Genomic DNA, 13503 nt, shown 5'->3' on the forward strand with positions numbered 1-13503 from the left:
TACACATACTATCAGTATTTGCACTTGGACCAGAAAAGGTGGCTTGCCATTTATCTGACCCTGAGCTCCGCACCTCCCCACACCTCCATCCCCCGCCCCAAAGACATTTTCCTATGGGTCTGAGGCTGTGTGGATGTCAGCAGCAAACACTCACTCAGGGCCCCTGTGTCCTCTATGACATTTTAAACTTAAGGTTTTCATGGTTTTAAGCACTGAGCACTCACTCTTACTGGTAGTGTGAAAGCCAGAGATGGAAGTCTGGTGTCTTCTTCAGGCCCTCCACTGAACTCGAAGCTCATCACCAGTTGACGGGACTGGCTGGCTAGCAGGCTTCTGGGATCCCCTCTCATCTTCCTGAGCCATCTCCAGCCTGTCTGTGGCTTTGCCAGTGTTCACCAAAAAATCCTAGTTGGGGTTTGCTGAGATTTTCACATCTTAAATTTTAGGAAAATTTGTCCATGCTTTTAAAGTATTTTTTCTGTCTTAATTCTCCTGTTGAGACTTCTAGTATATATAGTTTAGACAGGTTGATATTTTCCTAAGTGTTTAAGACTTTATTCATTTTTCTACAAAATTTTCAAATTTCTCTTTTTCCCATTATTTTATTTATTCATTTATTGACTTATCTGGGCCAGAGGCCCCCCCTCCTCCCAGATCTTCCCCACAACCTCTCCCCCCGACACCCTCTTCTTCTTTTCCTCTGAGAAGGGGAGGCTCCCCTGGGAACCAACCTACTCTGGCATATCAAGTCAGGGCCGGCACATCATTTCCCACTGAGGCCAGACAAGGTGTTCCAGTTAAGGGAATGGGATCCAGAAGTAGGGACAGCCCCTGCTTCAGTTGTTGGGGGACTCACATGAAGACCAAGTTTTACATATGCTACATATGTTGTGGGGCCTAGATCCAGCCCTTGTATGCTCTTTAGTTAGTGGTTCAGTCTCTGGGAGCCTCTAGGGGTCCATGTTAGTTGACTCTGTTGGTCTTCCTGTGGAGTTTCTATCCCCTCCCGGTCCCTCAATACTTCCCTCAGCTCCCCACTTCCAGAGCAGCTCTGTCTAATGTTTGACTGTGGGTCTTTGCATCTGTTTCAGTGAGCTGCTAGGTGGAGCCTCTCAGAGGACAGTTATGCTAGACTCTTGTCTGCAAGCATAACAGGTGGTCAGTAATAGTGTCAAGAATTGGTTCTTGCCCATGGGATGGGTTTGAGTTGGGCTGGTCTTTGATTGGCCATTCCCTTAGTCTCTGCTCTATCTTTGTCTCTGCACTTCTTGTAGGAAGGACAAATTTTGGGTTGAAGGTTTTGTGGGTGAGTGGTATCCTTATCTATCCACTGAGAGTTCTGCCTGGCCACAGGAGGCAGACACTTCAGGCTCCATATCCCTCACCACTAACTTGGAGTCTCAGCTAGAGTTACCCTCATAGATTCCCTGGAGCCAACTCCATCCCTGGTCTCTGGCAAGTCCTAGAGGTGCCTGCCCCCTACCAGCTGCCAATTTCCATTCACTCTCCAAACCCTCTCCCTCTCCCCAGCTCTTCCCACACCTGATCGCTGCCCCATCCTCCTCCCCATCTCTTCTTCCACCTGGTTCCCTCCTCTGTCCACCTCCAATGACTAGTTTATTTCCCCTCCTGAGTGAGATTCAAGCATCCTCTCTTGGGCTCTCATTATCTAGCTTCTTTGGGTTGGTGAATTGGAGCATGGATATTCTGTACTTTATGGCTAATTCTACCTATCAGTGAGTACATACCATACATGTCATTTTGGGTTGCCTCACTCTGGATTATATTTTCTAGTTCCATCCATTTACCTGCAAAATTCATGATGTCCTTCCTTGTGTTTAATAGCTGCATAGTATTTCATTGTGTAAATGAACTGAAATTTTTTTTATTCATTCTTCCATTGAGGGACATCTATGCTGTTTGCAGTTTCTGGCTGTTACCACTCTTCTCTACGTGAGATGATACAGCTTTAGGGAAAAGGAGATGATATCTTACAATGTTGTTCAGTCTGGCCTCACATTCCTGCATCTGACAGTCCTCCTACCGTAACCTGCGCAGCTGGGTTTACGGATGCATTACACGGTTACACGGGTCTTTAGTGATTTCAGTGGCTCTTCTTTCATGTCTACATTGCTGGTGAACCAATCCAGTAAGTTCAGTTTTTCAGTTATAGAATTCCCATGTGGTTTTTCTTTGTTTTTTCCTGTGAATGATACTTAGTTATCACTACATTTTATTACATTTATTTGTTTATGTATGCATCCAGGTGTGTATGTGTGTTTGTGTGTGTGGGCAAGTGTATGGGTATGCGTGTACCATAGTTTGCATGAAGATCAGATGTTGGCATATATTTTTCTCAACCTACTTTAATAAGGGTTCAACCTCTCCTCTAGCCCAGCACCCACCAGAGGTAGTGGGGAAAGAAAGGTTATTAGGACACAGGGAAAGTAGACCTTTTTAGAAATAGTTCTTTGGAGGTGAGTCCAATCTTTAGTTTTGGGATATCAGCAGTCCAGCCTTCTAGCAAAATACTAACATGAATCAGTGGCAGTCTAGTCCACTCAGCAATCACCACTCACGATTCAGCAGCTGCAGACCAGTCCGCTTAGCAGATATCACACAAGAGTCAGCAAGGGCAGTTCAATCCAGAAGAAACCGCAAGGCTCACCAGAAGCCTGGGTCACAGAAGCTGCAAGAAGCCGCAGGAACCTCATGAGAAATTCTTTGGCAAGTTTCTATCAAGTCACCACCAAGAAAGCTCAACAATGCAATGTAAGGTGAACCAGTACATGTGTGCTGTCAGTGAAGAGTAGCGAAGTGAAGCAGAGCAGACCAATGCTCCTGCGCCCACTGTCTGTGGGGTCATGGTTATATACCTTCTAAACATCACTCATCCTTTCACATGCCTGCTATAACAAACCATCCTTTCACCTGTGTCTGCTTCAGCAAAACATCCTTTCACCTGTGTCTGCTTCAGCAAAACATCCTTTCACCTGTGTCTGCTTCAGCAAAACATCCTTTCACCTGTGTGCCACAGCAAACCATCATGTGACATAACTGATTTTCCAAAGAAACCAGAAGTTTCCACTCCAGTCAGAGGATAATTTATAGGAGTCAGTTCTCTTTCTACTTCGTGGGTTCTGAGGATCCAAGCCAAGTTGTTAGGCTTGGCAGCAAGCACCTTTATCTACTGAGCCATCTTGCCAGCTTACATATTTATTTATATCAAAGCTCTGGGGAACTCTTAAAGACACACACACACACATATACACACACACGTTTCAGCCTTGTGTTATATGTTGTTCTTATGTACTTTGTCTCAGTAAACCTTTATAAGCCAGCATCCTTCCAGCTTCCCAGATCCTCTTGCCCCCAGTTTCACTCAGGAAGGCAACGCCTGAAGCATTGCATCATGCACAGCAGTCAGGATGCAGCTTCTGGGGCTCTTTTCCTCTATTTTTCATACAGCTTTTCAAGCAGGCGTAGGCAAGAGTCTCCTCTGAACAGAAAGACTGCCCGCTTTTCACTGCATGTTCTCTCCAAATCATGCACGAATTTTCCTTGGGTTTTCTGAGATTTGTATTGATAAGCTGGAATAAAAATGATAGCTTTCTGATCACTCCCAGATGTGAAAACCTTGGCTGCTGTGATGTTGGACTCCTTTTGCTGGGCCTTGAGGGTTTGTCATCTGGGAGATACCCAACTTAGACTTGTCTGGTTTTTCCCTTGGTCGGTCTCATGATCTTGTCACTTGAGCATGACTCCATCTTTGGAGTGCTGCCTTAGGAAAGGACCCATTTGATTTTCTGTAACGTTCATTTCTCTGCTGACACTTGGCTTGAGTATTTGAGCAGATTTATTCTTATGTTTCCTTCTACTGATGTAAAGTAATGAAGGAACTAAAAGAGAAGTAGAAAATCATGGGGGGGAAAAGGAAACGTAGGAATTCAGTTGTTTCGGTGAAGTTTCTCCACCATCAGAATAAGCCAGGATCCTCAAAAGTAGTCATAGGATAGACAAGTTTATTAGTGTGTCACTTGAAAAGAATAGTGACAGAAGTCAGGTGGTGGTGGCACACGCCTTTAATCCCAGCACTCGGGAGGCAGAGGCAGGCGGATTTCTGAGTTCGAGACCAGCCTGGTCTACAAAGTGAGTTCCAGGACAGCCAGGGCTATACAGAGAAACCTTGTCTCGAAAAACCAAAAAAAAAAAAAAAAAGAAAAAAAAAAAAAAAAAAGAAAAGAAAAAGGATTATCTATCACAGATGGGCACGTTGACTGTTTACACCACCTCATAGAGGGTCCAAAAGGATCACTATCCTCTCACATGAGTACCCAGTTGCTCCCTATGACGTATTCATATTCAACAAAACTGTGCCTTAATTGCATGAGGCCTTAGGGAGGGGCTAGAGTATATAGGAAGGGAAGACTAGAAGGGAAGAACCTCCATTCCTGGAGCACCCACACTCCTGTAGGAAATCCCTCATCTCTGCTCTGTAAAAAACCCAATGAACTCATTGGTTCCCCAGAATGAACTTTGGTAGAATCACGGTTCTGTTATTTGGACCTGAGGAGAAAGGGTAGATATTGTGTAGAACAATGGTGTAGTCTCTGATATGGAGACTGGGATAAATATCTGAAGGTTGTGTGTGTTTACAAGGGGCTTGCAGAAGGAATTTTTATTTTTATTTAATGTTTTTCGAGACAAATTTTCTCTGTGTAGCTCTGTCTGTCCTCACTTTGTAGACCATGCTGGCCACAGAGATCCACCTGTCTTGTCTTCCCAGTGCTGGGATTAAAGACAAGTGCCACCACCTCCCTAAAGAGAGAATTCCAATATGGTTTGTCCCTAAAGGCTGTGACAGTGCAGAGATTAGTGAGACATGTAACTAAGGTATGGCTGCTTCTCAGAAGGTGTAAATGCTAGGGCCCCAAGAGACAGTGTTACTGGGTTGTTGGTTGGTCATGGTCATATGAAAAGAAGAAACAAGAAGAAATTAGATATTCTGATGGTGAAGATTAAGCCTGCAGGTGCAGATGGTGGTAATCAGAGGTTTTCACCCCCATAGCTGTTGGAGCTAGGAAAGTCTTCCAGACAAGCATCAAAGGAGCTAATTAGGGGCATCAAGTTCCTTGGGGGCATGTAATGTCTGCTCTAGTCCCTAGAATTGCAAACATCACACAATCACAGAAACTAGCTGGCAAAATCGTGCTCCTGCTAGAGCATGAGGCAAATCATAGTCAGCTGCTGCAGACAGTCTGAAGCAGCCCCAATTCTCACACCTGGAATTAAAACAAAAACATTCTTGTAATATTTCTCTCTGTGTGTGTGTGTGTTTTTTTTTTAAGATTTATTTATTTATTATATGTAAGTACACTGTAGCTGTCTGTCTTCAGACGCACCAGAAGAGGGCATCAGATCTCATTACGGGTGGTTGTGAGCCACCATGTGGTTGCTGGGATTTGAACTTCGGACCTTTGGAAGAGCAGTCGGGTACTCTTACCCACTGAGCCATCTCACCAGCCTCTCTGTGTGTTTTTAAGCAGCCAAAATTCTGGAATTCTTACTACAGAGGTCCCTATGAATATTAGGGACTGGAAAACAAAAAAGAGCAGGTGCCACTAAGGAAACAGGATGTTGGAAGCAGTGTTTGACCCCCAGTTCTCTGGCTGAGACTGGGCTGTGTGTATAGGAGAGGTAAGAAAGAAATTGGTTGATCTGAAACTCATGGCAATCCTCTGGCCTCAAGTGATGTTGATATAGGTGTGTATCACCTCTGCTTTCTTTGACTTGTGATCACTGCTATTTTTCTTGTTTATATTACCTTTTGTGCATATTTTACAATTTTGTATTTATTTGTTTGGTGTTAGATCAGGTCCTATGCTAGTCCTGGCTGACCTGGTATTCACCAAGTATGCTAGAATGTCCTCAAACCTGAAGAAATGCTCTGACCTCAGTCTCTGGAGTGCTAGGGTTACAGCAGTGGTTCTCAAACTTCCTAATACTGTGACCCTTTAATACAGTGGTGACCCCCAAACACAAAATTATTTCATTCCTACTTCATAACTGTATTTTTGCTACTGCTGTGAATTATAATATACACATCTGATAATTGATCCCAAAGAGGTCTCCACTCACAGGTTGAGAACCACTGGATTGCAGACATGTGCCACCACATCTGGTGTGTACAATTTTATATCAGGCAATACACAGTCATATTCTATATCCTGTTATCTTCCTCAGAAGGATATTGATTTTTTTTATTTTATCAGACGAGTAACCTTGACCTTGTTCAGTCTTGCTTTTATACATTTTAAGTCATAAGTTTAAGAAAAATCAAGACATTTCTCACAGCCATCTAGATGACTTAATGTCATTCTACACCTCCAGGCTCTGTACCTTCATTGCTGGAAAGGTCCCAAGAAATTGTTTTGGTGGGTGTTTATATTGACACACAATTAAGATTTTTCCATCAACTTTAATCATTAAAGAGCTGTATGAAGAGGTAGTTTAATATTGATAATGTCTCATTTTCTCCCTTTATATGACCTGCAAAAGTATCAAAATTTTTTTTTCAAGTCAGGATTTCTCTGTGTAGCCTTGGCTGTTCTGGAACTCAGTCTTTAGACCATGCTGGCCTCTGTCTCCCAAGTTCTGAGACTAAAGGTGAGCAAGCACCTGACTCTACTGCCTGACAATATCAATCCTTTCTTTCTTTCTTTCTTTCTTTCTTTCTTTCTTTCTTTCTTTCTTTCTTTCTTTCTTTTTGGTTGTTAGGAGCTACTTCATTGCTACATTCTTTTTTTCTTTCTTTTTTTAATTAGATATTTTCTTTATTTACATTTCAGATATTATCCCCTTTCCTAGTTTCCCCTCCAAAAATCCCTATCCTCTCTCCCCTCCCCCTGCTCCCCAACCCACCCACTCCCAATTCCTGGCCCTGGCATTCTCCTATACTGGAGCATAGAGCCTTCACAGGACCTAGGGCCTCTCCTCCCATTGATGACCGACTAAGCCATCCTCTGCTACATATGCAGCTAGAGCCACTAGTCCCTCCATGTGTCCTCTTTGGTTGGTGGTTTAGTCCCGAGGTGCTCTGGGGATACTGGTTAGTTCATATTGTTGTTCCTCCTGTGGGGCTGCAAACCCCTTCAGCTCCTTGGGTACTTTCTCTAGCTCCTTCTTTGGGAACCTGTGGTGAGTCCAATGGTTGGCTGTGAGCATCCACCTCTGTATTTGTCAAGCGCTGGCAGAGCCTCTCAGGAGACAGCTATATTAGGCTCCTGTCAGCAAGCTCTTGTTGGCATCTGCAATAGTGTCTGGGTTTGGTGGTTGTTTATGGGATGGATTCTCAGGTAGGGCAGTGTCTGGATGGTCCTTCCTTCAGTCTCTGCTCCAAAAATATCAATTCTTTTTAAATGGTTGTGCTTGTTGGTTTAGTGGTACTTAGCATAAAGGCTTGTTAATAGTAAACTTTTTTTTTTTTTTTTACATTTGCTTTGTGTAAGGTGTACATGTGGGAGTCAGAGGTCAACTTAGAGTCTATATTCTTTCCATCTACCATATGGGTTCTGGGAATCAAACTCAAGGCATCAGGCTTGGCTGCAAGTGCCCTTACCTGCTGAGCCATCTCTTTGACTCCTGATAAATATTCAAAATCAATCTCCTCTCCTCCTTTCTTCTCTTTCTTCTGTGTTCTTCTCTTCTCCCCCTCTCTTGCTTTCCCTCACCCTTCCCCTCTCCCTATTTCCCCTCCCTCCCTTCCTTTCTTCCCTTCCTCTCCTCCTCCCTCCCTTCCTTTTCTCTGCATGGGCTATACATTGAACCAAGGACACTATACATGGTAACTAAGTGTTCTTCTGAGTTCTTGTTGCAGGTAAGTTTTTTGTGTGCTGGTTTTTGTATTTTTGGTTGTGTGTTTACCTTTAATGACTGACCCACCTCTCCAGCCCAAGTTTCTCAGTTTTTAATGGTGGTTACTTATCTTAAAAGTCCATATGGATGCCAGACCCACTGCAAGAGCACTAAGTGTTCTTAACCACTTAGCTATCTCTCCACACCCCCATTTGTGAGGTTTTAAGTTCAAACATTGTATCTTTAAATCCCAAGATTTTTAAAAAATGTTTCTCTGTTAGTTTTGCTTTAATTTATTACAATGGATTCTTTTTCTTTGTTAAGGGTCTAAATATTTATTTTACAATGTCTCATTATTAACTCTCAGGTACAGTGTTGTTGTTTGCTGTGTTATAAGTTTGATGGTATCAAGCTTCGTTGCTTAGTAATTTAGAGTCAGTTGCCCACAAACTGTTTAGCTTGGAAATATGTCATGTTAACAACTGGTAGGTCAGAGGTCCCCAAGGTTGCTGAGCTCCTGGATCCAGCCTTGCATGCTGAATGGTATATGCCTTGGATTGTACTGTACCCTGGTAGTGACAGCCAAAGCTCCTGCCTCCCACTGCCTGCATTGTATAGATCTGAGTCCTGTGGCTGCTTACATGACACTGCTAAAGCTTTGTCACACAGCAGTTTCCTTTGCTCTGGCTATCCCTCAAGTGAGCAGGCAGTGCTTATTCTTGCCCTGGTACACGTGTGGAGGTCAGAGGGCAGTGTGTAGGAGTCCATTCTCTTTTTCCACTATGTGGGGTCCAGGGATTGAACTCAGGTTGTCAGGCTTAGCAGCAAATGAGCCTCTTTCTTTTTGTTATCCATTCTGGATTATTACATTTTGTTTTTACTTTTTCCCACCATTAATGTGTGTGTTTGTTTGTTTTTTTCCCCGAGACAGGGTTTCTCTGTGTAGCCCTGGCTGTCCTGGAACTCACTTTGTAGACCAGGTTGGCCTCAAACTCAGAAATCTGCCTGCCTCTGCCTCCCAAGTGCTGGGATTAAAGGCGTGCGCCACCACACCTGGCTCATGAATGCATTTTTATTGAATTTAAAAGTATTTGTCTTATAGTGTATGTTTGAACATGAACATGAGATTTCAACATAGGTTCAATTTATCTTGAAATAGTATTTCTGATTCTTTCACCTTTATATACTTAACTCTGGCTTTTCTGCTCATTTCCTTTTTGTTGTGTAGATTGAGATGTTTGGAGTAGACTCTTTTAAAAGTACACAATTATGTTGTTTTTAACACAATTTATTTTAAATGGTTATTAAGATTATTCTAAAGAATTCAGAGCCATTTCCAGCCCCCTTTCTCCTGCATTGATGTTCCCTTCATTTCTGTACTATCTTATTGTTTTAAACAGATGTCCCTGATTTCACAGAAAAGTCATTGAATCAGAAAAAGGAGGTTTCTCTAAGTAAGGCAGTCAGCACTGGTAACTTAAAGGACTTATGCCGAGTGTCTGGGTTCAGTGGCAAGGCCACTGAGCTTCGGTGCAGTGTGGCATTGCTGCTGCCATTTTATTCAGTGCTCTGTGGGCTGAGTTACACTCACAGAGCACAGCGACAACAGAATGGTCTCTGTTAAAATGAATGTTTGGGGTTTTATTTTGGGAAAACACTTTTTAAAAAATAGTTAAAGCATTATTATTTCAAGACGAACTCAGTGATTAGACTTTTAAAGTCGAATTAACTTGTTATAGTTCCTTTATTCCTAATTGTTCTGCAGGGCACTGTTTCATTAAAGTGGGAAGTTTTTGTTTTGTTTTGTTTTGTTTTGTTTTGTTTTGTTTTGTTTTGGTTTGGTTTGGTTTGGTTTGGTTTTGTAACTCAGGTACAGGAAATAAAGAAAGATGGTGCATACTATGTTATTCTCTTTGTTGTGGATAATCCATGCCCCTCCCAGCTGCTCTGTGGAAAGCTAGCTCTGAGTCAACACATACAAAACACAAAGAAGTTAATTCTTAAGTCAAAAATGGTGAAAATTTGACTCTTGCTAAGGGCTACAATAGTTTAAAGAGCACAAACCTGAAACAGTCATTCTTGAACTTTTCCGTTTTCAGCTCTAAATTAATTCCCTTAGTGGACTTGTGTTTATTAAGTAATAAGCTGATTTGCTGAAAAAATGCAGGACTATCAGCTAGAATGTTGGCACTGGACATGACTTTATGGAAACTGAAATTTCAGATTGGTTTAACTAATCTGAAAAATTACAAACAGCTGTCTTTCCTCTAGAAAGTATGTCTAGATGTTGAAACAATTTCCTGATGTATAACCAGTTCCCATATTTTGCCTTTTGCAGGTAATCTTTCATCAGGTAAAGGAAGGCCTTCTTGGCTCCTGATGCAGTTCTGATTTGTTGGCATTCCTTCTCATGTAGAAATACAGCCTGTGCTACCCAGGCTCTCTGCAAAGCTGACTCTGGCTTCGGAGGAGGGAGGCCGTTCTCGAGACACATCAGGCATAGCATCCTGCCAGGTGACTTTTGAGGCAAGTTTTGTTGTGGTTCTATATACTCTGATCATTTGACTTATTTTTACGCAATTATGATTACAGGAAAGAGAGCCTGGTTCCATCATAGTTTGAAGGTAAAGTAAAATAAAGAAGCTGTGCAGACATGAAATGATCCAGGGGCTCCCCAAATCCTGATGTCTGTGTTCTACTGAGAGGCTGATAATTAGTTGACCTTCGGGGCTGCATTAGTCAAAGCTTCTATACAAAATATCATAGACTGGGTGGCTTAAGGAACAAAGATTTATTTTCTCACAGTTCTGTACGCTAGAAATTCAAGATCTTGATGCCATCTGGGTCAGGTATGATGGTTTGTGTCTGTAATTGCTGTATTTTGGGGGCTAATACATCAGTATCAACTGAGCACTGGAGACAGGGTGGTGGTTCTTTCAGTCGAATTAAACTTGAATTCCAGAGTCAGTGAGATGACTCATGGGAAAAGGCACCTGCCACCACACCTGATGACCTGAGTTTGATCCCTGCATTTTACAAGGTAGAAAGTGAGAACCAACAACACAGAATTATCCTCTGACCTCCACATATGGTGTGGTATGTACACATATGCGCACACACGAGAAATAAAGTATTTTTAACAAAAATCTCATCTGAACAAATTTTTATTTAGTTAGTTTGTAGATCTCTTTATAGCCCAGATTTAAGAGTATAATTGCCTTCTATGTTATCTTTAATGATTTTCTGGTCTCCCATCTTTCCTTAGTTGAAAGTAATAGAGATCTAAAGAATTAGAATAATGTAGACATTCTTCCTAGGCCAGGCTTGGTGGCATACATGTGCAGTCCCAGCATTTGGAAGGTGGAGGCAAGAGATCAGTTGAAAGGTATCCTCAGCAACACCGAAGGTTCTAGGCTGGCTTGAGCTTTATAAGAACCGGTCTCAAAACAAACGAAAACCAAAATCTTCCAGAAAGTTCTGGGAAATATGTTTTCATGTTTGAACAACTACATATTCCTTGGGGACGGAACATGCCCAATATCAGGACAGCTGACTCCCTGTCTGTGCCTTATCTTCTTTAGGGGAATGAAAAGTAAACAGTCCAGAGCAATTAATGATTAGTCAGCTCTGAATGCTGATGTCAAGAAGCAATAAAAAGGTGATTCCAGTGAACCAAGGAAAGCAGTGCTAAGAAACAAGAGCATGTGAGCCAGTTGGAGCAAGTAATAACTCACATGACTAACATTTACAAATACTCAAGGCTCTGACACCTCTATGAAATGGGTAGAATATGGATTATCACTCCACTTTACAGATGACAAAAGTGAGATTCAGAGACCTGGGCTGACTTTCCTAGTGTCATATGGAAGTGGAAGAAGTGGAGCTTAATCCGTCTGATTCACAAAGGTCAATGCGAGTTCAATATTTATTCATTTAGAAGCCAGTGTCTGTTCAAATTAGTCACACTTAAATAGGTCTCTTGGGTACACATTCTTAGCATGTGATGTTTGATTCTGAGGAACTTGAATGTAAAGGAAAGGTGCACATGTCAACAAATATTACAGAACAGTGTGGTGTGTGCCGTAATGAGGAACACGCTGAGCACTGCCTAGCACAGAGGAAGGGCACCCAGCCCAGCCAAAAGGGATTTTGGGCTAGAGGTGTTGAAATACTGAAAGTAGATTTGAATTTAGGTCAGATAAGCTCTGGACATAGCAGGTTGTGACACTGGAAAGAATATTAAGGTTTCTCTTTTTTTTCTATTGCAAACCTGTTTCCATAAGAAAAATCTACGTGTGGTTAAATCAAATATTTAGAGTACATATATAACATTTGAAGTACATATAATTTGGTTTATCAAAGAAGCCACTGCCGGGCGTGGTGGCGCACGCCTTTAATCCCAGCACTCCGGAGGCAGAGGCAGGCAGATTTCTGAGTTCCAGGCCAGCCTGGTCTACAAAGTGAGTTCCAGGACAGCCAGGGCTACACAGAGAAACCCTGTCTCAAAGAAAAAAGAAAAGAAGAAAAACCCTGGTGTGCATCCTTTCCAGTTAGAGTGAGGCGTTTTGGCTTAAAGCAGCGGCTCTCAACCTGTGGGTCAAGTGACACTTTCACAGGGGCCGCATATCAGATATTTATTTTGTGATTCATAAAAGTAGCAAAATTAAGGTTAGGAAGTAGCAATGAAAATAACTTTTATGGTTGGGGGTCTCCACAACATAAGGAACTGTATTAAAGGGTTGTAACACTAGGCAGGGTACTGACTGGTTTTGTGTGTTAACTTGACACCAGCAAGAGTTATGACAGAGAAAGGAGCTTCAGTTGAGGAAATGCCTCCATGAGATCCAACTGTAAGGCATTTTCTCAATTGGTGATCAAAGAGAGAGGGTCCCTGGGCTGGTAGTATTGGGTTCTATAAGAAAGCAAGCTGATTAAGGCAGAGGGAGCAAGCCAGTAAGTAACATCCCTCCATGGCCTCTGCATCAGTTCCTGCTTTCTGTCCTGCTTGAGTTCCAGTCCTGGCTTCCTATGCTGATGAACAGCAATATGGAAGTGTAAGCCAAATAAACCCTTTCCTCCCCAACTTGCTTCCTGGTTATGATGTTTGTGCAGGAATAGAAACCCTGACTAAAACAAGAAGGTTTAGAACCGCTTGTTTAAAGTATTCAGAATCAGTTGTAACTATGGAAATAGTTAAAAATGAGTTCAAATCAAGATCATGTTCTTTGAAGAGGTCATGGAATTAAGACTAAATTGTTGCTTAATATGATCATCGTATTGACAGGCAAAGTGCTGGGGGTTGAACCCAGGGTCTCAAGAATCCTGAATGAACAGTCACTGAGTTACATTCCTTGCTCCTTGGTCAGGAACTTGATTGTGAAATTCAGAAGAGCTCTGTGAGCTCAGTGACCAGGAGTAAGCCTGTGCTGGAGATGAAAGGTAAAGGAGTCATCCAGACGACGTTATCCTCAAAGGAGCGAGGATTTCCTTAAAGCATCCTTACTGTTATCACTCCCTGTCTCTAATATCATAGAGCTATTAAGAGGTATTTAAATGACGAGTATGATAAGAGAGTGCCAAAGATTTCTTTGTAGGATTGAAGGCATATGTGTGTGTGGTGTCAAGTAGCAAGATTTACACCAAACATCA

At 42.2% G+C, this 13503-nt stretch overlaps 1 protein-coding gene across 1 annotated transcript in view; it reads left to right on the top strand.

Annotated features, from left to right (window-relative positions):
• Positions 1 to 13503, top strand: part of Top6bl (TOP6B like initiator of meiotic double strand breaks) — a 74044-nt gene that overhangs the window by 16283 nt on the left and 44258 nt on the right. Inside the window, exon 4 of the mRNA XM_021151260.3 lies at positions 10271 to 10380. Within this exon, the coding sequence (XP_021006919.2) occupies positions 10271 to 10380 (110 nt within the window). The remainder of the gene's footprint in view (positions 1 to 10270; positions 10381 to 13503) is intronic.

Source organism: Mus caroli, unplaced genomic scaffold (assembly GCF_978045245.1).
Source record: "Mus caroli unplaced genomic scaffold, Mus_caroli_1 scaffold_20, whole genome shotgun sequence".
Classification (NCBI taxonomy): Eukaryota; Metazoa; Chordata; class Mammalia; order Rodentia; family Muridae; genus Mus; species Mus caroli.